Source organism: Schistocerca serialis, chromosome 4, assembly GCF_023864345.2.
Source record: "Schistocerca serialis cubense isolate TAMUIC-IGC-003099 chromosome 4, iqSchSeri2.2, whole genome shotgun sequence".
In the NCBI taxonomy this organism is placed as follows: domain Eukaryota; kingdom Metazoa; phylum Arthropoda; class Insecta; order Orthoptera; family Acrididae; genus Schistocerca; species Schistocerca serialis.
The window spans coordinates 629611243-629637520 of record NC_064641.1 but is presented as its reverse complement, the minus strand read 5'-3'; the positions used below and the strand labels follow the sequence as shown (position 1 = coordinate 629637520).

General features: G+C 41.4%; 1 protein-coding gene across 2 annotated transcripts in view; it reads right to left on the bottom strand.

Annotated features, from left to right (window-relative positions):
* LOC126475458 (integrator complex subunit 5) overlaps positions 1–26278 on the bottom strand; it is a 127567-nt gene that overhangs the window by 26199 nt on the left and 75090 nt on the right. For both annotated transcript variants that reach the window (XM_050103336.1, XM_050103337.1), the window contains exons 10-11: positions 10336–10484; positions 10020–10168 (exon numbers count right to left, since the gene is read on the bottom strand). In XM_050103336.1, the coding sequence (XP_049959293.1) occupies positions 10020–10168; positions 10336–10484 (298 nt within the window). The remainder of the gene's footprint in view (positions 1–10019; positions 10169–10335; positions 10485–26278) is intronic.

Below are 26278 nucleotides of genomic sequence, written 5' to 3'. Positions count from 1 at the left end.
ACTCTTATAACTGCCATCTGGTTTCTGTACAAATTGTAAATAGCCTTTCGCTCCCTGTATTTTACCCCTGCCACCTTCAGAATTTGAAAGAGAGTATTCCAGTTAACGTTGTCAAAAGCTTTCTCTAAGTCTACAAATGCTAGAAACATAGGTTTGCCTTTTCTTAATCTTTCTTCTAAGATAAGTCGTAAGGTTAGTATTGCCTCACGTGTTCCAACATTTCTACGGAATCCAAACTGATCTTCCCCGAGGTCCGCTTCTACCAGTTTTTCCATTCGTCTGTAAAGAATTCGCGTTAGTATTTTGCAGCTGTGACTTATTAAACTGATAGTTCGGAAATTTTCACATCTGTCAACACCTGCTATCTTTGGGATTGGAATTATTATATTCTTCTTGAAGTCTGTGGGTATTTCGCCTGTCTCATACATCTTGCTCACCAGATGGAAGAGTTTTGTCATGACTGGCTCTCCCAAGGCCATCAGTAGTTCTAATGGAATGTTGTCTACTCCCGGGGCCTTGTTTCGACTTAGGTCTTTCAGTGCTCTGTCAAACTCTTCACGCAGTATCTTATCTCCCATTTCATCTTCATCTACATCCTCTTCCATTTCCATAATATTGTCCTCAAGTACATCGCCCTTGTATAAACCCTCTATATACTCCTTCCACCTTTCTGCCTTCCCTTCTTTGCTTAGAACTGGGTTGCCATCTGAGCTCTTGATATTCATACAAGTGGTTCTCTTCTCTCCAAAGGTCTCTTTAATTTTCCTGTAGGCAGTATCTATCTTACCCCTAGTGAGACAAGGCTCTACATCCTTCCATTTGTCCTCTAGCCATCCCTGCTTAGCCATTTTGCACTTCCTGTCGATCTCATTTTTGAGACGTTTGTATTCCTTTTTGCCTGCTTCATTTACTGCATTTTTATATTTTCTCCTTTCATCAATTAGATTCAATATTTCTTCTGTTACCCAAGGATTTCTATTAGCCCTCGCCTTTTTACCTACTTGATCCTCTGCTGCCTTCACTACTTCATCCCTCAGAGCTACCCATTCTTCTTCTACTGTATTTCTTTCCCCCATTCCTGGCAATTGTTCCCTTATGCTCTCCCTGAAACTCTCTACAACCTCCGGTTCTTTCAGTTTATCCAGGTCCCATCTCCTTAAATTCCCGCCTTGTTGCAGTTTCTTCAGTTTCAATCTGCAGTTCATAACCAATAGATTGTGGTCAGAATCCACATCTGCCCCTGGAAATGTCTTACAATTTAAAACCTGGTTCCTAAATCTCTGTCTTACCATTATGTAATCTATCTGATACCTTTTAGTATCTCCAGGATTCTTCCAGGTATACAACCTTCTTTTATGATTCTTGAACCAAGTGTTAGCTATGATTAAGTTATGCTCTGTGCAAAATTCTACAAGGCTGCTTCCTCTTTCATTTCTTCCCCCCAATCTATATTCACCTGCTATGTTTCCTTCTCTCCCTTTTCCTACTGACGAATTCCAGTCATCCATGACTATTAAATTTTCTTCTCCCTTCACTACCTGAATAATTTCTTTTATCTCGTCATACATTTCATCAATTTCTTCATCATCTGCAGAGCTAGTTGGCATATAAACTTGTACTACTGTAGTAGGCATGGACTTTGTGTCTATCTTGGCCACAATAATGCGTTCACTATGCTGTTTGTAGTAGCTAACCCGCACTCCTATTTTTTTATTCAATATTAAACCTACTCCTGCATTACCCCTATTTGATTTCGTGTTTATAACCCTGTAATCACCTGACCAAAAGTCTTGTTCCTCCTGCCACCGAACTTCACTAATTCCCACTATATCTAACTTTAACCTATCCATTTCCCTTTTTAAATTTTCTAACCTACCTGCCCGATTAAGGGATCTGACATTCCACGCTCCGATCCGTAGAATGCCAGTTTTCTTTCTCCTGATAACGACGTCCTCTTGAGTAGTCCCCGCCCGGAGATCCGAATGGGGGACTATTTTACCTCCGGAATATTTTACCCAAGAGGACGCCATCATCATTTAACCATACAGTAAAGCTGCATGCCCTCAGGAAAAATTATGGCTGTAGTTTCCCCTTGCTTTCAGCCATTCGCAGTACCAGCACAGCAAGGCTGTTTTGGTTAGTGTTACAAGGCCAGATCAGTCAATCATCCAGACTGTTGCCCCTGCAACTACTGAAAAGGCTGCTGCCCCTCTTCAGGAACCACATGTTTGTCTGGCCTCTCAACAGATACCCCTCCATTGTGGTTGCACCTACGGTACGGCCATCTGTATCGCTAAGGCACGCAAGCCTCCCCACCAACGGCAAGGTCCATGGTTCATGGGGGGAGGATCCCATGCATCCTGACTGCAAATTTTTATGTCAGTCTGGCGATTCGACCTGTTGTGCTGCTATTCATGAACAGTATTCCAGGGGGTGTTTTCCAACAGGATAATGCCCACCCACAAACTGCTGTTGTAACTCAGCACGCTCTACTGAGTGTTGACATGTTGCCTTGGCCTGCTCAATCACCAGATCTGTCTCCCATTGAGCACATGTGGTACCTTATTGGATGACAACACCAGCATCATCCCAAACAGTTTAAACTGTCCCTGTTTTGACGACCAAGTGCAACCGGTATAGAGCTCCACCCCACAAACTGACATCCAACAGCAGTACAAGACAATGCGTGTACATCTGCATGCTTGAATTCAACACCGGTTATTAATGTACCAGTATTTCACATGTGCAGTGGCCAATCTCCCACTATTAACATGTGTTGTTACAATGTTAATCACGTAAATATGTTATATATAAAATCAAAGATGAGGTGACTTACCGAACAAAAGCGCTGGCAGGTCGATAGACACACAAACAAACACAAACATACACACAAAATTCAAGCTTTCGCAACAAACTGTTGCCTCATCAGGAAAGAGGGAAGGAGAGGGGAAGACGAAAGGAAGTGGGTTTTAAGGGAGAGGGTAAGGAGTCATTCCAATCCCGGGAGCGGAAAGACTTACCTTAGGGGGAAAAAAGGACAGGTATACACTCGCACACACGCACATATCCATCCACACATACAGACACAAGCAGACATATTTAAATTAAATATGTCTGCTTGTGTCTTACCCCTAAGGTAAGTCTTTCCGCTCCCGGGATTGGAATGACTCCTTACCCTCTCCCTTAAAACCCACTTCCTTTCATCTTCCCCTCTCCTTCCCTCTTTCCTGATTAGGCAACAGTTTGTTGCGAAATCTTGAATTTTGTGTGTATGTTTGTGTTTGTTTGTGTGTCTATCGACCTGCCAGCGCTTTCGTTCGGTAAGTCACCTCATCTTTGATTTTATATATAATTTTTCCCACGTGGAATGTTTCCTTCTATTATACGTAAATATGTTATGTAGACAAACTCATTCCCAAAATTTCATTACTGTAAATCAATTATTTTTTGATGTTGCAATTTGTTTCTGTCAGTGTATTATAGTCTGGCCTGTTCGACTTTTGTCAGTTTTTTTTAGAGATGAATGACATGAGCACAAAAAATAAGTATGAGGAGGAATAAGAAGAGATATCATAATGTTATATAGATACAGTTCCAACCAATGGTGTCCTATGCTTTCTTCATAAGCCAATTTCTCTGTGTGTTATTTATGTTTCTTTCATTCTTTTATGGCAAAATAACAGAGCTCAATTAAGCATGCTGAAACTTCAGATATTTCTGTCAATAAAGTAATCAACCAGTGCTCACAAATTCTATATAACATTACTGAAACACTTTAGGCAAAAGTTTTGTCCAATTACAGTTTTTGGAAATTTAAGGTAGTTGTCAGAGACACATCAAAATCAGGCTGAAGAATTTGGAGGAGCAAACATGAATAATATGTACATGATTACCAAAAAGTACTTAAATCCAGAACTTATGAATTCAGCACCCAATTAAAGCACTTTCAGTGAATAACACTAGCTGATCTTCCAATCTACGAATAACTGACAGAAACCAAAGATATTTTGTCTAGAAAAAAATGTGAAGTTGCGAGGGCAGTAAATTCTTTGCTCAGTGGCAAAATTACATTAAATTTATGCAATAAAAAAGGCAGAACTGCCTTTAAAAGGCTTGTTTCAGGTCACATCATAATGAAGAATTTTATTTGGAATTAATGAAATTGGCAGGATATTATTCTGCAATTCCAGGCCATAATGTCAGCTTTGAGAGAATATAGTCTTTCATAAAGGAACGCAATAAATTGCAAACCGGCACAATCACAAAGATGATGTTGTTAAATTAAAATTATCACTTCACGAGCTCCTCAAAATGATTTCCAAGAAAAATAATGTTCTCCATATTATGGGCCCAAATAAGAAATATAATAGTTAACTATATTGTTTTTTCTTTATAAGCCTAAAAGGACCAAAGTACTTAAATATCTTTTCATTTTCTGCTAAAGAAGAATAGATAAATGTTTATTTTGTTTAATGGAAAACTTTTAGTTTATTTTGATATTAGAAATGAAGACAACTGAGCACTTAGTTGCTATCATAATTGCAAACTGACTATAAGTGATTATTAATAACAATTAAGAATATCCAACTGACCCTACTTCTATTTAAAACAGCTAGTTTGGCTTTTAGAGCAAAATGTCTGGCCAAATACAACACCAGTCCGGCCTTTCCGTCTTTGGACCTGGCAACCCTCCAACAACAGCACATCAACCATAGAAATGAAGAAAAATCTGTTGTTACCACATACAGCCTTAATGGATAAGCACAAGATCTTATTGGAGTAGCCACAATTTCAAGCCAAACTTCAAACTTGTAGCATTCAACCATCAAAGATGTTGAGGAAATTTGTCCAAAACTTTAATAGAAATAAGGGTTACACACTAAGCACTGAGTGGATGTGTGGAAACAGACACTTGATACTAAAAGCCTGCATATGAGCATGTCCCTTGTTATAAAGTGTCAGAGAGAGAGAAACATTGTGAATTGTAAGTCGTCACTGGTATGAAAAAAATCTAGTTGCAATGAGCACGACTACAGCATTTACAACTATGTGGCTCTGTTACTTCTCTGTAAGTCAGTTGCTCTCCTGACAAACACAATGGTGGTGGATATTGCTGAAAGCTCAATCTCTATAAAGAAATGAACACTACAAGTGCACCAAGAACATTTAATACGACATATCTTTCTTGCAACTCTTTGTGGTTATGTAAGTAGAATATGGTGTCACATCTTTATCACAGCAACAGACATCATATACTTCCTGACAGAACTAAACATGTTATTGTAAAACTTCTTCTCAAGAAAGATAATGCCACAACTGTGAACAGCTACAGACCAATTTCATGTCAGAGTGTTTTCTCAAACGTATTCAAAAATTTATTGAGTGCAAAAACAGACAAATCTCTTGACAACTTAGATATTTTTAACAAAAAGGAAATTTTGCTTTCAAAAGAATATAGAGACAGAACGGGTAATCTTCTAGTTTGTGGATGAGAACTTACAGTGTTTCAAATCAAGAATTGTGTGTTACTGCATATATTCAGTGATCTACAAAAGGTGCTGATTATGTTGATCATAACCTCACACTAGAGAACGGCCAGAATAATATTATCGGTAGCTCATTAGGTAATCTGCTAAAATCCCATCTCATCAACAGGATGAAGTTTTTCAACTGGTGAATTACAAATAGGCAGTATAAGTTGCATCACAATGGGAAATCATTCATCATGGAGTCCCTCAGGATTCTGTCCTAGATCCCTTATAGTTTTAAATTTATTTCAACAACTAGCCTGCTGTCATGAATGGTGAGTATAAACAGCATGACAACTGTGAATATTTGTCAACTGTAGACACCGTTAATCGCCTTTCTGAGGTGCTCAACTAGTTTACTGTCACCTCCATTTCTTTTTGCTCTAATCACAGATACCCAGAGGACTTTACAGTGATGTATACAACAACCAACAGTTACAGAAAATAAAAAGTACAAAATTCATGGGACTATATTTAGATGCTACCTAATCTTGGTACAGCATTTGTAACGATACTGAGGCATAGAACTTTGCAGATGGGAGTTATCCTTGGAACATGTCCTTCATTCTCATAAGCCTCCTGGCCTCAATCTCTATTCACCCACTGCCCTCGACCCTCCATTAACAGCTTTCCCTTGCTATGTCCTATTACCCCCCTCCCAATCCACATCACCTTCATCGTGTGCTGCACTGCACTGGCTCCTGCATCTGTGCATCACAAGCCTAGCCCATGCACCTGCCACCGTTGCCTCCAGCATTCCTAGCTGGCAAACCTCCTGCTGCCTTCCTCCAAGCTGCTAGCTGCCACATCCAACCGCTCTTCCTGCCTCTCTCCCACTCCGAGACCCCATGCTGAAATGTAGAGGTACAGGTGTGTGTGTGTGTGTGTGTGTGTGTGAGTGAGTGAGAGAGAGAGAGAGAGAGAGAGAGAGAGAGAGAGATCAACAAAGTGCCTACCATATTAATATCGATTAAGTGAATATACTGGCCCCCCCCCCCCCCCCCCCGCTATGAACCATGGACCTTGCCGTTGGTGGGGAGGCTCGCGTGCCTCAGCGATACAGATAGCCGTACCGTAGGTGCAACCACAATGGAGGGGTATCTGTTGAGAGGCCAGACAAATGTGTGGTTCCTGAAGAGAGCAGCCTTTTCAGTAGTTACAGGGGCAACAGTCTGGATGATTGACTGATCTGGCCTTGTAACAATAACCAAAACGGCCTGGCTGTGCTGGTACTGCGAACGGCTGAAAGCAAGGGGAAACTACGGCCGTAATTTTTCCCGAATGCATGCAGCTTTACTGTATGATTAAATGATGATAGCGTCCTCTTGGGTAAAATATTCCGGAGGTAAAATAGTCCCCCATTTGGGTCTCCGGGAGGGGACTACTCAAGAGGATGTCGTTATCAGGAGAAAGAAAAATGGTGTTCTACGGCTTGGAGCGTGGAATGTCAGATCCCTTAATCGGGCAGGTAGGTTAGAAAATTTAAAAAGGGAAATGGATAGGTTTAAGTTAGATATAGTCGGAATTAGTGAAGTTCGGTGGCAGGAGGAACAAGACTTCTGGTCAGGTGACTACAGGGTTATAAACACAAAATCAAATAGGGGTAATGCAGGAGTAGGTTTAATAATGAATAGGAAAATAGGAATGCGGGAAAGCTACTACAAACAGCATAGTGAGTGCATTATTGTGGCCAAGATAGATATGAAGCCAACACCTACTACAGTAGTACAAGTTTATACACCAACTAGCTCTGCAAATGACGAAGAAATTGAAGAAATGTATGATGAAATATGAGAAATTATTCAGATAGTGAAGGGTGATGAAAATTTAATAGTCATGGGTGATTGGAATTCGGTAGTAGGAAAAGGGAGAGAAGGAAACGTAGAAGGTGAATATGGATTGGAGCTAAGAAATGAAAGAGGAAGCCGCCTGGTAGAATTTTGCACAGAGCACAACTTAATCATAGCTAACATCTGGTTCAAGAATCATAAAAGAAGGCTGTATACATGGAAGAAGCCTGGAGATACTGACAGGTTTCAGATAGATTATATAATGGTTAGACAGAGATTTAGGAACCAGGTATTAAATTGTAAGACATTTCCAGGGGCAGATGTGGACTCTGACCACAATCTATTGGTTATGACCTGTAGGTTAAAACTAAAGAAACTGCAAAAAGGTGGGAATTTAAGGAGATGGGACCTGGATAAACTGAAAGAATCAGAGGTTGTACAGAGTTTCAGGAAGAGCATAAGGGAACAATTGACAGGAATTGGGGAAAGAAATACAGTAGAAGAAGAATGGGTAGCTTTGAGGGATGAAGTAGTGAAGCCAGCAGAGGATCAAGTAGGTAAAAAGACGAGGGCTAGTAGAAATCCTTGGGTAACAGAAGAAATATTGAGTTTAATTGATGAAAGGAGAAAACATAAAAATGCAGTAAATGAAGCAGGCAAAAAGGAATACAAACGTCTCAAAAATGAGATTGACAGGAAGTGCAAAATGGCTAACCGGGGATGGCTAGAGGACAAATGTAAGGATGTAGAGGCTTATCTCACTAGGGGTAAGATAGATACTGCCTACAGGAAAATTAAAGAGACATTTGGAGATAAGAGAACCACTTGTATGAACATCAAGAGCTCAGATGGAAACCCAGTTCTAAGCAAAGAAGGGAAAGCAGAAAGGTGGAAGGAGTATATAGAGGGTCTATACAAGGGCGATGTACTTGAGGACAATATTATGCAACTGAACAGGATGTAGATGAAGATGAAATGGGAGATACGATACTGCGTGAAGAGTTTGACAGAGCACTGAAAGACCTGAGTCGAAACAAGGCCCCCCGAGCAGACAACATTCCATTGGAACTACTGTCGGCTTTGGGAGAGCCAGTCCTGACAAAACTTTACCATCTGGTGAGCAAGATGTATGAAACAGGCGAAATACTATCAGTTTAATAAGTCACAGCTGCAAAATACTAACGCGAATTCTTTACAGACGAATGGAAAAACTAGTAGAAGCTGCCCTTGGGGAAGATCGGTTTGGATTCCGTAGAAATGTTGGAACACGTGAGGCAATACTGACCCTACGACTTATCTTAGAAGCTAGATTAAGGAAGGGCAAACCTATGTTTCTAGCATTTGACAATGTTGACTGGAATACTCTCTTTCATATTCTGAAGGTGGCAGGGGTAAAATACTGGGAGCGAAAGGCTATTTACAATTTGTACAGAAACCAGATGGCAGTTATAAGAGTCGAGGGACATGAAAGGGAAGCATTGGTTGGGAAGGGAGTGAGACAGGGTTGTAGTCTCTCCCCGATGTTGTTCAATCTGTATAGTGAGCAAGCAGTGAAGCAAACAAAAGAAAAATTCGGAGTAGGTATTAAAATCCATGGAGAAGAAATAAAAACTTTGAGGTTTGCCGATGACATTGTAATTCTGTCAGAGACAGCAAAGGACTTGGAAGAGCAGTTGAACGGAATGGATAGTGTCTTGAAAGGAGGATATAAGATGAACATCAACAAAAGCAAAACGAGGATAATGGAATGTAGTCGAATTAAGTCGAGTGATGCTGAGGGAATTAGATTAGGAAATGAGACACTTAAAGTAGTAAAGGAATTTTGCTGTTTGGGGAGCAAAATAACTGATGATGGTCGAAGTAGAGAGGATATAAAATGTAGACTGGCAATGGCAAGGAAAGCGTTTCTGAAGAAGAGAAATTTGTTAACATCGAGCATAGATTTAAGTGTCAGGAAGTCGTTTCTGAAAGTATTTGTATGGAGTGTAGCCATGTATGGAAGTGAAACATGAACGATAAATAGTTTGGACAAGAAGAGAACAGAAGCCTTTGAAATGTGGAGCTACAGAAGAATGCTGAAGATTAGATGGGTAGATCACATAACTAATGAGGAAGTATTGAATAGGATTGGGGAGAAGAGAAGTTTGTGGCACAACTTGACCAGAAGAAGGGATCGGTTGGTAGGACATGTTCTGAGGCATCAAGCGATCACCAATTTAGTATTGGAGGGCAGCGTGGAGGGTAAAAATCGTAGAGGGAGACCAAGAGATGAATACACTAAGCAGATTCAGAAGGATGTAGGTTGCAGTAGGTACTGGGAGATGAAGAAGCTTGCGCAGGATAGAGTAGCATGGAGAGCTGCATCAAACCAGTCTCAGGACTGAAGACCACAACAACAACAACAACAACAACTGGCCATAAATCATATGATTGTGCTCTTGGTGACACTATAAATGTAAGCTGTAACAGACAACCATTTTCTAGCTTGTGGCAAGTCATTACAGCAGTCCCTGTATGGCCTACACACTATCTAGTACTAAGATAGTATTACACAAGTATGATACACTAAATAAGATATACAATTATGGCCATTACTAAGTAAAGACTTTTGAAACCTGATAAACTTTCAAGACAGTGATATCTCTCATCTTTAGATCACATATTTTATGTAAAATTAAGGAAATGTAGCCAATTAATTCACCTCAACAGCTTTGCAATATTTATCCACAACTGTTCTGGATCTGCTTGTTCAGCTAAACTGCTTTCCAGTTTCAATGTGCATGACGTCGTCCATATTGCTTGCTCCATTGCTTGTGCAAAATACTCACAATTAATACCCTCACTGGCATCCTGTATTTCAAGGGGAAGAGAAGAGAATTAAAACAAAATCATATCCAATTTCTTATTAAATTAAACATTCATAACCAATATACTATTAAATTAATACTACAACTAAACAATATTGAATTAATCGTAAATTAAATACTAAAGTTCATACGATAACAAAGAAATGTTACCAGATCTGAATATGATGAAGGAGAAACAGTTATTATTCTTCCAGTTATGAGTCTCACTAAGGCAGCTAACTGGTTGTCTGTTGTTGCCTTCTGCAGCAGATAAGCAGCTGAGCTGACAAGTACATTTTGGCGATGATAACCAAGCAACCCTGAGAAAAACAGGATTTTATTTTTATGTTAATAGGCACTGCTAGCACAAAAAGTATAGAGTGTGTGGTTATCTGGCAGGCAACAATATCATAGCTTTCCCCACACAACTGTTCTTCACTGTCAAATAACTGACTAGCCTACATCATCATTCGTAAATCTCTGCAGTTGTAAGAAGACTTACCTATTACACACTCAACTGCACAGTCTGTTATGCAATACCTCTTATGAGGTTTTCATCAGACCAGGGACCAAGCAGCAATTTCACCTAAGTAATATAGATTGGTATCTAGTAACAGTTTACTATCAAAGTTGTGTATGAACACAAAGGGGACAAGCTTGAATCAATTCAGGACACATGTTCAGATAGCATAATAGGTAGTGTACTGCCCATGAAAGGTGGAGACCCAGGTTCAAATCACAGGCCAGCATATAGTTCTAACTTATCACATACAGCTATCTTAAATCCATGCTTGTAAGATCTGTACCAGTACAAGGCAACTGCTATTCCGCAACTGCTAGGATAGCATTCTTGGAGGAAAATAATGTTGACGCACTTCATCTTTCTCTTAACTGAATTAACAGGAACTAGAAAGAGTAATTCTTAGACTGCACATTGGAAACAGCAAGGAATTAGAGCCACTGGTTGGTTAGCTGGCTGGTTGCTTTGGGGGGAGGGGACCAAACAGCAAGGTCATGGTGCCACCACATTAGGGAAGGAAGTGGAAGGAAATCAGCCGTCCCCTTTCAAAGGAACCATCGCAGCATTTGCCTGAAGTGATTTAGGGAAATCACGGAAAATCTAAATCAGGATGATCGGATGTAGGTTTGAACCATCGTCCTCCTGGATGCGATTCCAGTGTTCTAAACACTGAGCCACCTCACTCGGTAGAGCCACTAGGATCACATCTTCAAACTTGTATGTGATTTGGCACCATCATGTAGGGAGAAAATTTATTTCTTCTACTTTGGCTGGTGTCAGCTTGATAGAATTATTGTGTGGCTACTACAGATGATGGTTTGTCATGATACCAAAAAATTTAAGAGGATACCGTGTATACAGTTTTAACAAATGCTGTGTTTACACCTTTTCTAAGGTTTTATCATGTCATTTGGTACATTCTGGTGAGTGCTGGCAAGCTGCAAAACCTGTGAAAAAGATGTTGAATTGTTTACTTGTAAGGCAGGCCGAATAAAAAAGAATAGTGACACCCGTTTATTTTTGCCTTTCCTATTATTGCAAGTGGAATGCAGGCAAGCATGGCACACAGTCTGAATGGAGGGGAAGAAAATATATATAAAAATACTGAAGGCATCAAATGACGAAACAGAAGCAGTAACTTCACTCTGTACGATAAAGGAGGAGGGGCAGAGTTACCTGGAATCTGCTTATATGAGGACTATGAGCACACCAGGGACAGAAGACCGAGGAGGGGACAAAGTTATCTGGGATCTGTGCATATGTAGACTATGAGCACGCCAAGCACAGAACGCAAATCAAGAGATATTGCCTCCTAGCAAGACATAGAAAAGCATCCAACCAGACTAGTTCCTGTTTACCCTACATATATAAAGAAGCTCCTGCTTGGAGAGAATACCACTTGTAGAAGTCTGAAACTGTAACTTCCCTATAGATGGTGCTTGCAGGCAGTGTAAGGGCTCATGAGACTGTGTCTGCAGCACCGTCTGCTTCTCGTAATGGCTGACGACGAATGTCAATACCCAGTAACCCTAGTTCCATACATCGGTATCTGTTTCGAACCAATAAACATGTTGAGTTTTGTGCCTACGAACTACAATTTGAGGACAGCATTGGTTTTCTGTTATCATTTGAACAAAACTCCTGCAGAATTGCATTGAATGCTTGTTGAAGCTTTCGGCGAACATGCTCTTAAGAAAACATAGTGTTTCGAGTGGTTCAAAAAATTCAAAAGTGGAGATTTTGACATGAGAGACAATGAGCACAGGAAACCACTGAAAAAGTTTGAAGAAAACAAATTGCAGGTCTTACTGGATGAAGACGATACTAAAACTCAACAGGAACTCACGGAACAATTGAATGTGACACAGAAAGCCATTTCTCTTTGGATGAAAGATATGGGAAAGGTGAAGAAAGTGGGGAAAAATGGGTTCTGCATGACCTGAATGAAAGACAGCAAGCAAATAGAAAGACCACTTGTGAAATGCTGCTCACCAGATAAAAGAAAGTCATTTCTCCATCAAATAGTCACAGGTGATGAAAAATGGATATATTTTGAGAATCCTAAGCGTCGGAAATCATGGGTGAATCCAGGCAAACCATCGACATCCACTGCAAGACCAAACCGCTTTGGAAAGAAGACAATGCTCTGTGTTTGGTGGGATTAGAAGGGTGTTATCTATTTTGAGCTGCTAAAACCTGGTGAAACTGTTAACACTGTTTAAATTGAGCTTTATGTGAAAATTGACCAGACTATGGAAAAAGACAACATAAAGTCATATTGCTCCATGATAATGCCCCATCACACACAGCTAAGCGGGTCAGGGAAACAATCGAGGCGTTCAGTTGGGAAATACTAAGGTATGTGGCTTATTCTCCTAACTTGGCTCCATCCAATTACCATCTATTTGCATCACTGGGATACGCTCTCACTGAACAACACTTCAATTCATATGAAAATGTACGAAAATGGCTCACTGACGGCTTCAAAAGAAGAACTGGTTTTTTTTTGGCGTGGCATCCACAGCGTGCTCGAGACTTGGGAGAAATGTATAAATAGCAATGGAGATTATTTTGAATAAAATATTGTGTATCAGTTTCAAACAACAGGTGTATAATTATTGCAACCAAATTCTGGTTTCATACTTCTACGTCCCTCACAGCAAGAACTGCCGTAAACAGGAGAGTTTTATGATAAAAATTTTCACTCTTGTTCTAATCACCCAATATGTAAGATACGGCCAACTACTCATGTAAAGTTCTTTTTGCATAAGTATTTTAAAGATCAGACAATCTGCAATTTCTGAGTATTTATACACACTGAAACACCACAGAAACTGGTATAGGCATGCGTATTCAAATACAGAGATATTTAAACAGGCAGAATACGGTGTTGCGGTTGGCAACACCTATACAAGACAAGTGTCTGGTGCAGTTGTTAGATCGGTTACTGCTGCTACAATGGCAGGTTATCAAGATTTAAGTGAATTTGAATGTGGTGTTACAGTCAGCACACGAGCGATAGGACACACCATCTCTGAGGTAGCGACGAAATGGGGATTTTCCCGTACGACCATTTCACGAGTGTACCATGAATATCAGGTATCTGGTAAAACATCAGTTCTCCAACATCGCTGTGGCCAGAAAAAGATCCTGCAAGAACGGGACCAATGATGACTGAAGAGAATTGTTTAACATGACAGAAGTGCAACCCTTCCGCAAATTGCTGCAGATTTCAATGCTGGGCTACCAACAAGTGTCAGCTTGTGAATCATTCAACGAAACATCATCAATATGGGCTTTTGGAGCTAAAGACCCACTCGTGTATCCCTGATAACTTCATGACACAAAGCATTATGCCTCACCTGGGCCTGTCAACACTGACATTGGACTGTTGATGACTGGAAACATGTTGCCTGGTTGGACAAGTCTTGTTTCAAATTGTATTGAGCAGATGGTCGTGTATGCGTATGGAGACAACCTCAGGAATCCATGGATCCTGCATGTCAGTAGGGGACTGTTCAAGCTGTTGGAGGCTCTGTAATGGCATGGGGCATGTGCAGTTGGAGTGATATGGGGCACTTGATATGCCTAGATGTGACTCTGACAAGTGACACATGTGTAAGCATCCAGTGTGATCACCTACTCCATTCATGTACATTGTGCATTCTGACGGACTTGGACAATTCAGCAGAGAAAGCGACACCTCACACATCCAGAATTACTACAGAGTGGCTCCAGGAGCACTCTTCTGAGTTTAAACACTTCTGCTGGCCACCAAAATCCCCAGACATGAACATTATTGAGCATATCTGGGATGTGTTGCAATGTGCTATTGAGAAGGTATCTCCACTCCCTCATACTCTTAACAGATTTATGGATGGCCCTCCACGATTCATGGTGTCAGTTCCCTCCAGCACTACTTCAGACATTAGTCGAGTCCTTGCACATCGTGTTGTGACATTTCTGCATGCTCGCGGGGGTCCTGCACGATATTATGCAGGTGTACCAGTTTCTTTGGCTCTTCAGTGTATAGGCAACATTAATTTATATAATATCTGCATTAATTTTCAATGACAGAAGTAAAAAATATTGTAATTTGTCTCCACACAATGCCTTTTTTTTATTGCACTTAAATGCAAATGCAGCAGAACAAAATTACATGAATAAAATTTGGATGCATACACATATGTAGTAGCATCCTCATTTTAGAACAATTTATATCAAACTGTCAGAGCAACAGTTTCTTATTCTGCTTGGTAAAACTACACTCCTGGAAATGGAAAAAAGAACACATTGACACCGGTGTGTCGGACCCACCATACTTGCTCCGGACACTGCGAGAGGGCTGTACAAGCAATGATCACACGCACGGCACAGCGGACACACCAGGAACTGCAGTGTTGGCCGTCGAATGGCGCTAGCTGCGCAGCATTTGTGCACCGCCGCCGTCAGTGTCAGCCAGTTTGCCGTGGCATACGGAGCTCCATCGCAGTCTTTAACACTGGCAGCATGCCGCGACAGCGTGGACGTGAACCGTATGTGCAGTTGACGGACTTTGAGCGAGGGCGTATAGTGGGCATGCGGGAGGCCGGGTGGACGTACCGCCGAATTGCTCAACACGTGGGGCGTGAGGTCTCCACAGTACATCGATGTTGTCGCCAGTGGTCGGCGGAAGGTGCACGTGCCCGTCGACCTGGGACTGGACCGCAGCGATGCACGGATGCACGCCAAGACTGCAGGAGCCTACACAGTGCCGTAGGGGACCGCACCGCCACTTCCCAGCAAATTAGGGACACTGTTGCTCCTGGGGTATCGGCGAGGACCATTCGCAACCGTCTCCATGAAGCTGGGCTACGGTCCCGCACACCGTTAGGCCGTCTTCCGCTCACACCCCAACATCGTGCAGCCCGCCTCCAGTGGTGTCGCGACAGGCGTGAATGGAGGGACGAATGGAGACGTGTCGTCTTCAGCGATAAGAGTCGCTTCTGCCTTGGTGCCAATGATGGTCGTATGCGTGTTTGGCGCCGTGCAGGTGAGCGCCACAATCAGGACTGCATACGACCGAGGCACACAGGGCCAACACCCGACATCATGGTGTGGGGAGCGATCTCCTACACTGGCCGTACACCACTGGTGATCGTCGAGGGGACACTGAATAGTGCACGGTACATCCAAACCGTCATCGAACCCATCGTTCTACCATTCCTAGACCGGCAAGGGAACTTGCTGTTCCAACAGGACAATGCACGTCCGCATGTATCCCGTGCCACCCTGGCCAGCAAGATCTCCGGATCTGTCCCCCATTGAGCATGTTTGGGACTGGATGAAGCGTCGTCTCACGCGGTCTGCACGTCCAGCACGAACGCTGGTCCAACTGAGGCGCCAGGTGGAAATGGCATGGCAAGCCGTTCCACAGGACTACATCCAGCATCTCTACGATCATCTCCATGGGAGAATAGCAGCCTGCATTGCTGCGAAAGGTGGATATACACTGTACTAGTGCCAACATTGTGCATGCACTGTTGCCTGTGTCTATGTGCCTGTGGTTCTGTCAGTGTGATCATGTGATGTATCTGACCCCAGGAATGTGTCAATAAAGTTTCCCCTTCCTGGGACAATGAATTCACGGTGTTCTTATTTCAATTTCCAGGAGTGTATAATATGTAAAATATTAAAATATGGCTCAGTCATATAAAATTGTGATAAGATCACAAGTCACACAATGCATTTCAAGAGTGCATTCTAATCTTCAGGAAAAATATAGATGATTCTTGTAAAAAAGAGACAGTAAAAAACATCAGACTAAACAGTCTCCCTCTTACTTTACTTTCTGTCCTCCATACACTCTGCTGATCCTGTTGAACCTACATACTTCTTTCAGCAGCTAGCACCTTGTATCACCAATACTGCAGTTCGTTTACTGTTGCATCTGTGGTGCGAGTGAGAAGTGCACAGAACTATTTGCTGTTATAGTGGCAGTGAAGTACTAATACATCACTGACAATCATGTGCATTTACCACAGTCATTGGGTTATGTTATGTCAGTTCTGTCTGCATGTGGCAACTGAACTAGCAGTTTAAATAAGAGGCACATTAATCTGATCCTGAAATGTACTTTTGCAGTTTATTGTAGCATCATCACAAAGTTTATAAAGAAAACACTCAAGGCACTCATGACTTGACCAATTAAAATGCTCTTGCTCTCACTATTATGCAGAAATATTTCCAGTTCTTCAGTTAACTCTAGTCCCCCTCCCCCTTTTTTTTTTACCACTGTGTATATAAAACTTCAAGATCTGCATCTAGTTCGTTTAGTGAACTTCCAGTATCAAAAGCATGGGGGGCAATGGATGATCTACTGTAGTTGTTCAGGCTGAATGCACCTTTCTGCTCATCATATTTTAATTTAAAATCCCTCCTCATCACTCTTTAGTGTCACACAACATGCATTTTATCTTATACATGGCTGACCTGTCATACTTATAGGAATTTTAGATTTTGATGAACTTTGTATCCCAACAAATTTTCTGTTTTGTTTTAAAATTGAAGATAACATGTATTTCTAAGCACTATACAGTTATCCACAATGCAATTATTTTCAGAGATAAAGCTGGGATAACATTTCACTACATGGGAACTGATGATTCATGTCCAAGTGTTAGCTACTAATTTAACTTATCTAAAAACAAAACCTTCCTATGAGTGTTGTTGAAAAAGCGAACTACCGAGGAACAGCATAATGTAGGGAGACAGGCGTGTGCATGTGAGCGAGTGTGTGTGTTTGGGTGGATTTTTTCCTACAAGCTTGAAAAAGGAATTTCATTCTGAAAGACAGCAAAGCTCTGTACCCTTTGTTTGTATACCTATCGACAACACAGCGCTTCTGCTAAATAATTCGTAATATTCAACTAGAACTTTCCATACATTATTCTTAAAGGTATACACATCTTAAACACAAAGGTTTAATACATATGATCCTGTTGGAAGTCTTATGACCTTGCCTTCCTCTGATCTTTGATATGACTTACCCAGTTCATTATACTGGGATTTACCTGTTTAATGTGAGCTTTGAACCAGGGTGAAACTTGGCATTTTTCAAATCAACGCCTGTGGTGCAAGAAGCAATAAATAACACAAAAAAATCTGGTAAAACAGAGGACTTAGTCCTGGACCTTACAATCTGTAGTCTACCACTTACCCATGGTTCTTACTGTCAATGTACTTCAGTAACTTTTTATTATATTTCTAAGGTACCGACAATGAAATTATTTCAAGACAGTATTTTAGATGCATTAAAATAATGAGACAACTAAACTTGTTAATGTGCTCAAACTGTAAAAATTTTAACAGTTGACAGGCAACAGACACCACATATATGGGCAACAAAATTATTTATCAAGGTTATTAACTTTCATGTCAAAGATTTTATTTAAAATTTCAGTTTACATCCCTTTTTCCAGTGTTATTTTTATTTTTGTTAAGCTAATTTCTACACTGGATTTCCAGATGAATTGTGTCCTCTACAAATTCCAGTGTGCTATTTTTGTTTTTGTTGGTGATGAGCATCACAGACAGAAACAAATAACAAAACATTATGAATCACATCTGCCCTTTATAAACAATCTGACCAAACTTTATTCTTATTGGTCAAACAGTGCATAAGATTCCTACCAGGGATAGGAAGCTATGTTGTGTGATGTGCATGAATTTTTTTCACCAAAACATGCATCTGCAAAATGCAAACGAGGGTCGCTCCAAAAGAAATGAACACTACTTTTTAAATCCATCTTTTATTCTACATGTTTGAAAGTTTTACAGTGTGTAGATACATCCTTTAGGAACAATATTTTCATTTCTCCACATAATTCCCATCCCTCTCAACTGCCTTAAGTCATCTTGGAACCTGCGCCTGTATACCCGCACGGTAAAATTCTGGACCAACCTGTTGGAGTCACTGTTTGGCACTGTGCACAAGGGAGTCATCATCTTCAAACCTTGTTCCACGAAGAGAGTCCTTCAGTTTCCCAAATAGATGATAGTCACATGGAGCCAGGTCAGGACTGCAAGGCAGGTGTTTCAGTGTTGTCCATCCGAGTTTTGTGATTGCTTCCATGGTTTTTTGACTTACATGTGGCTGTGCATTGTCATGCAACAGCAAAACATCCTACTTTTGCTGATGTGGTCGAACACGACTCAGTCAAGCTTGAAGTTTCTTCAGTGTCGTCACATATGCATCAGAATTTATGGTGATTCCATTTGGCATGATGTCCACAAGCAAGAGTCCTTCGGAATCAAAAAACACCATAGCCATAACTTTTCCAGCAGAAGGTGTAGTTTTGAATTTTTTTTCTTGGGTGAATTTGCATGATGCCACTCCATTGATTGCCTCTTCGTCTCTGGTGAAAATTGGTGGAGCCATGTTTCATCACCTGTCACAATTCTTCCAAGAAATTCATCTACACCATTCTCGTACTGTTCCAAAAATTCGCTTCATACTGTTTTTCTTGTTCCTTTGTGAGCCACTGTCAACATCCTGGGAACCCACCTGGCACAAACCTTTTTTAACGCCAACACTTTCAGTATTCTGCAAACACTTCCTTCCCCTATCCCAATGTAGTGTGACAATTCGTTCACTGTGATGCGTCTGTCAGCAGTCACAAATTCGTTAACTCTCTGCACATTGTCTGTAGCGTGTGCAGTACGAGGACTGCTGCTGCGAGGACAAATTAATTGTTGGTAAGGCGGGTACCAGGTTGAGATTCATTGGGAGAGTCCTTAGAAAATGTAGTCCATCAACAAAGGAGGTGGCTTACAAAACACTCGTTCGACCTATACTTGAGTATTGCTCATCAGTGTGGGATCCGTACCAGATCGGTCTGACGGAGGAGATAGAGAAGATCCAAAGAAGAGCGGCGCGTTTCGTCACAGGGTTATTTGGTAACCGTGAAAGCGTTACGGAGATGTTTAATAAACTCAAGTGGCAGACTCTGCAAGAGAGGCGCTCTGCATCGCGGTGTAGATTGCTCGCCAGGTTTCGAGAGGGTGCGTTTCTGGATGAGGTATCGAATATATTGCTTCCCCCTACTTATACCTCCCGAGGAGATTACGAATGTAAAATTAGAGAGATTAGAGCGCGCACGGAGGCTTTCAGACAGTCGTTCTTCCCGCGAACCATACGCGACTGGAACAGGAAAGGGAGGTAATGACAGTGGCACGTAAAGTGCCCTCCGCCACACACCGTTGGGTGGCTTGCGGAGTATCAATTTAGATGTAGACAATCCTCAATATAGCCGTACCTGCTTTCATCATGTAACCTGCTTGCCCACCGACTAACTGTACTGCGATCGACAGCAGCATCTCCATACACCTTTTTCAACCTCTTGTGGATGTTTCCCACTGTCTCGTTTTCACAGCAGAGGAATTCTATGACAGCACATTGCTTCTGACGAACGTCAAGTGTAGGAGCCATCTTGAAGACATGCTGTGACGGCGCCACTCACGGGAACAGGTTGAACTAAGTTTGAAAACAAGCGGGAAGGATGTATCTACACACTGTAAAACTTTCACACATGCAGAATGAAAACTGTATTTTTACAAAAATAGTGTACACTTCTTTTGGAGCGATCCTCATACCTTCCTTGTACTGTACAACCTGTCAAGCATATGCACAAATGCAAACAGAAAAAAAAGACATTGCCTAGGGGCACATTTATGGACTTTGTTCTCTTTAAAGTAAATTTGATTATTTCAGATTTGTTCCTCTTAATAGATGTAGACTGTTCCTAAATCTCATATTAATTTAGACAAGTGGAGGGAGAACTATATTCAGTTTCTCTTAAATGAGGAATATGTAATATCAGTAATTTTTTAACTTGAAAATTTTGTTCATATTTGGGTCCACAGCCTCCTAAAATTTTATGACGGAAAATAATGTAGTAGGCTGTACAAAAATATCTTTTATTCATTGCGCAATTGGTCGATTTCGACACGAGTCATTTTTGAGCATTTACAAAAAAAGAATACATCAACGTGGTTGAGTATTACACACACACACACACACACACACACACACACACGCACACACAATGTAGAAAGCCATTAAACACAATCACAACAACAACTAAGCTTAAATTACATAGAAGCATAATCAAACAATGAAAATAATGTTGGAATATCAATATTGTGCCTGTCTGCAACTCAACACGTCATTGTTACTTATACATAAGCATTAAGCAACCTGTAGTACATGATGTGATATAGAATTGAAAAGTCATCCCATATGTGGAGCCCTATGTGAAATAATCCATCTACGTCATAACCTATGGAAGAAGACATCCTTCAAGAACCATTTAATCACATCATATTACACATGAACTACAACACTTCCACATACAGACTGAGGCTGAAATCAGCCATTCTAATTTCTAGTAAAGATACATTCAAAGTTAACACTGATCACTACTGATAATGTACATCTTTGTACATCTTGGAATGTAACTTTGCTAGAAATTAGAACATCTGATTTCAGCCTCAGTTTGTATCTACATCTACATCTACTGCGCAGCGAAGGTATTGACTGTGTCTTGCCGCTTGTGTACTTTACATACGACCAGAATTTCTTTGGATTTTCCACCAAATTTCGAGACAATGTTTTGTTGTGGAACCTATTAAAGGCATCTCACATTGAAGTCCGTGCCAAATTTCGCGTGTCTTTAAATTTTAGCCAATCTTTGAGATTTCGCATTCTTCTGAACTTTGCATGCTTTTTCCGTTGCCTCTGCAACAGTGTTCAGACCTGTTTTGTGTACCATGGGGGATCAGTTCCATCTCTTACCAATTTATGAGGTATGAATCTCTCAATTGCTGTTGCTACTATATCTTTGAATTTGAGCCACATCTCGTCTACATTTGCATAGTCAGTTTGGAAGGAATGGAGATTGTCTCTTAGGAAGGCTTCTAGTGACACTTTATGCGCTTTTTTAAATAAAATTATTTTGCGTTTGTTTCTGGTGGATTTGGAAGAAACGGTATTGAGCCTAGCTACAACGATCTTGTGATCACTAATCCCTGTATCAGTCATGATGCTCTCTATTAGCTCTGGATTGTTTGTGGCTAAGAGGTCAAGTGCGTTTTCGCAACCATTTACAATTCGCGTGGGTTCGTGGACTAACTGCTCGAAATTATTTTCGGAGAAAGCATTTAGGACAATCTCGGAAGATGTTTTCTGCCTACCACCGGTTTTGAACAAGCATTTTTGCCAACATACCGAGGGAAAGTTGAAGTCCCCACCAACTATAACCGTATGAGTGGGGAATTTATTTGTTACGAGACTCAAATTTTCTCTGAACTGTTCAGCAACTATATCATCGGAGTCTGGGGGTCGGTAGAAAGAGCCAATTATTAACTTAGTTCGGCTGTTAAGTATAACCTCCACCCATACCAATTCGCACGGAGTATCTACTTCGACTTCACTACAAGATAAACCACTACTGACAGAAACAAACACTCCACAACCAATTCTGCCTAACCTATCTTTCCTGAACACCGTCTGAGACTTCGTAACAATTTTTGCAGAACTTATTTCAGGCTTTAGCCAGCTTTCTGCCCCTATAACGATTTCAGCTTCTGTGCTTTCTATTAGTGCTTGAAGCTCAGGGACTTTCCCAGCACAACTACAACAATTTACAACTACAATTCCGACTGTTCCTTGATCCAAACACGTCCTGTATTTGCCATGCATCCTTTGAGATTGCAGCCCATCCCATACTTTCCCGAGGCCTTCTAACCTAAAAAACCGCCCAGTCCACGTCACACAGCCTTCGCTACCCGTGTAGCCGCCAGCTGAGTGTAGTGAACTCCTGACCTATTCAGCGGAACCCGAAACCCCACCACCCTATAGCGAAAGTCAAGGAATCTGCAGCCAACATGGTCGCAAAACCGCCTGAGCCTCTGATTCAGACCCTCCATCCGGCTCTGCACCAAAGGTCCGCAGTCGGTTCCGTCAACGATGCTGCAGATGGTGAGCTGTGCCTTCATCTCGTAAGCAAGACTGGCAGCCTTCACCAAAACAGATAGCCGCTGGAATACAGAGAGAATTTCCTCAGATCCAAAGCGACACACGTCATTAGTGCTGACATGTGCCACCGCCTGCAGCTGGCTGCACCCTGTGCTCTTCATGGCATCCGGAAGGACCCTTTCCACATCAGAAATGACTCCACCCAGAATGCAAACTGGATTTCTTCCCCTCCTTAGCCGCCATATCCCTAAGGGGCCCCATTACGCGCCTAACATTGGAGCTCATAACTACCAATAAGCCCACCCTCTGTGATTGCCCGGAGCTTGAAGGCTGAGAATCATCCTCTGAAACAAGGCAGGCAGCTGCATCTGGCTCAGCCAGAGACAGTACCTGAAACCTGTTTGTCAAACGCACCGGGGAGGCTTTCTGATCAGCCTCTGGGGACGTCTTTCGCTGCCTGCCACGCCTTGGAACGACCTCCCAATCAACCAGCCTCACTGCGGGTAGCAACCGGGGCAACCACAGCGGCAGACCGATCTGGGGACAGACGGGACGAGGTTGACAACCCCGTGATACCCAAGTCTGGCTCCCCACAGTGGTGCCCATTGACAGCAGCCTCAAGCTGCGTGACCGAAGTCAGAACCGCCTACAGCTGTGAGCGAAGGGATGCCAACTCAGCCCTCATCCGAACACAGCAATCACAGTCCCTGTCCATTCTAATAGATGTTGAACAAACATTACTGAAACACGAGTCCGTGCCTAGATAACGCAAGGGAAACACGCAAAGAATGTATGAACTAACCTGTACAAATGGCTAACGACTGCACTACAATCTGCCTGAATTTACGATTACAGTAACTAAAACTCGAAATTACACCTCCTATACGAAACTCACACACAATTTAAGTAAGAATCTACGAAGTAAACACAGAAAAGAAGGTATATACGGATCTTTCTGCGCTGTCGATGTGCACCAACTGGGAGTTCAGGCCACACTGGTCTCTGAGAGCCTACTAGACAGACAAGTGCCACTGATGTACCAAAACAAAACAAATGCCTAACGACTGCGCTACAATCTGCCTGTATGTGGAAGTATTGTGGTTCACGCACGATATGACATAATTATATGGTTCTAGGACAATTTTTTTTTCTTAGATTATAATGTAGATGGATTATTTCATGAATGGTTTCACCTATGGAATGACGTTTTGACTGTTTGCCTCATCACAAACAACATATTGCATAATACCTATGTATAAATAAATAAGACTGATTCTGCTGAACTTAAATATAATTGCTGTTATGTTTAATGGTTTTCCATCGTGTATATATGTAATGCAATATTCGGCAATGTCTTGTAGGTGCTTGAAAATTACTTACAAGGGAAACTCCCCAACTCACCCCCCTCAGATTTAGTGGCAAGAGGGCCCACTAGACAGCCCATCAAAAATTGAACACAGATCAAGCATGAAAACAGGAAGGTGTAATGAACAGTGGGGAAAAAAGTTAAAAAGAGGGGGGGAAAAAAATATAAAACAGACGTGCCAATACCTCCCCCTCTGCCTCCCCTCCCCCCTCACCCCACTGCTTGCTGTATTCAAATTTGTGTCTGTGTCGTGGTGTAACGTCTGTTTGCAACAGTGAGTTGTTTAAGAATAGGACTTATATTGACAGCTGATTCTGCACAATAACTCTATGCAGCTGAAAGGAAGCGGCTTCCGAAAGGAAACTGCAAACATTTGATGAAAAGGTAACAGGTCAACTGAATCCTCCACCAGAAAACATGTCTGGTGAGTCACACATGGCATTAGTGACAGCATGTGTGTCATATGATAGGAATCTCTTACCTACACACCTAACTTGTATGCCTGGTAAGTGAGATATGCCTCCTTGCCTGATTTAGGAGTTCGTATGAATGTGAAAGGAGTCACTCGCAAGGAAGTAAAAAGGTAATAGTTTGTCACATAAGCTGCAATGAATGCATGCAACAGTTTCACAACCACACAGTTTCTCTGTGCCCTGTCCATACATATATTTTAATATTTTTGAATTTGTGTTCCATTTTGGAAGTTTTAACTCTTGAATTCCTTTGTTGTAACATAGTTCACGCCGTTTATTTGTTATTTTCATTTTTGTGAGACACCTATGTGGTATCTCGCCCACTCTCCACTACTCATCACGTTTACCTGCAACGGTAATGTATTCCTACCACATGACTCATATTCTATAACCAATGTGTAGTATAACAGCTACAGAAACTAGAACACACATTTCAATGACCAGATGGACATTTCATAATGTTGTGAGGAAAAAATAAAATAAAAATAAAGTGCATGATGGAGTTCTGAACATGACTTTCCCACTTTACAGTACAACACCACGACGCTATGGCTGTTCATTTATGCTCAATATTGCACTTGTTGAGCTTCGGCCATTCACTCTTTCTATATTGCTTCTTTTTCACTGTTCAGTACACCTTCTTCCTGTTTTCACACTTGATCTGTGTTCAGTTTTCAATGAGCTATATCAGTGCTGCTATTCATTGGACCATCTTACCACTAAATTTGAGGAGGGTGCAATGGGAAATTTCCCTTGTTAGTTCCATACTGGCCAACTGCACAACAAGTAAAGGATACAAGGTATGTGAGAAAAGTAGTAAGACTGACGACAATCCAAGTGATCTGGCAATGCCGTGTTGTTCTACTCATGCAGAAGGGTGTGTTCATCCCTTCCAGATGCTCACTCTGAGTTGTAGCTCGGTGTAGCCATCATGTGATTTTTGAAAGCACCATCAGTAAAGTTGTATTTTTGCTGCATATTACAAAAATGGATCTGCAGAATTTAGAAAAATATATATCATCAAGTTTTGTCCTAAACTTGGGGAATCCAAAAGTGTGACCTTTTAAAGTTGAAACAGGACTAAGGGGAACTTTTCTGATCAAGAGTACAAGTTTTTTGTTGATACAAATCCTTTTTGGAAGGCCAAGAACACATTGAAGACCAACCTTGCAAATCAAAGATCAAAACAATGCTGATTTGCTTTTTTTGACAGTAAGGATATCATGCATAAAGAATTTGTTCCTCCAGGACAAACAGTCAACCAAGTGTTTTACAAAGATATCCTTGAAGAGCTCAGTAAATGGTGAACACAGTCAGACCAGACATGCCAGACAAGTGGATGTTGAATTGTGACAATACCCCACGTCACACAGTCACTTCCATCATGGAATTTTTGAGCTCAAAAGGCATTCCTGTTGTTCCACAGCACCCCTTTTCACCTGATCTGAGTCCTTGTGACTGCTTTCTTTTCCTGAAATTGAAAAACATCTTAAAAGTATGTCATTTTGGAACTCTGGAGAACATACAAAAGAATGTGACTGATATGTCAAACGCCCTATCAGTGCTGCTACCAAGACTGGGAATGACAACTCTGCCGGTGTATAGCTGTTAAGGGGAACTACTTTGCAGGGGACAATGTTGTTGTTGTTTGAAAATAGTAACAACTTTGGTGGATTAAAAATTAGTCTCATTACTTTTCTCACATACCTCGTTTAACTGTACAGCCTACTATGGACACT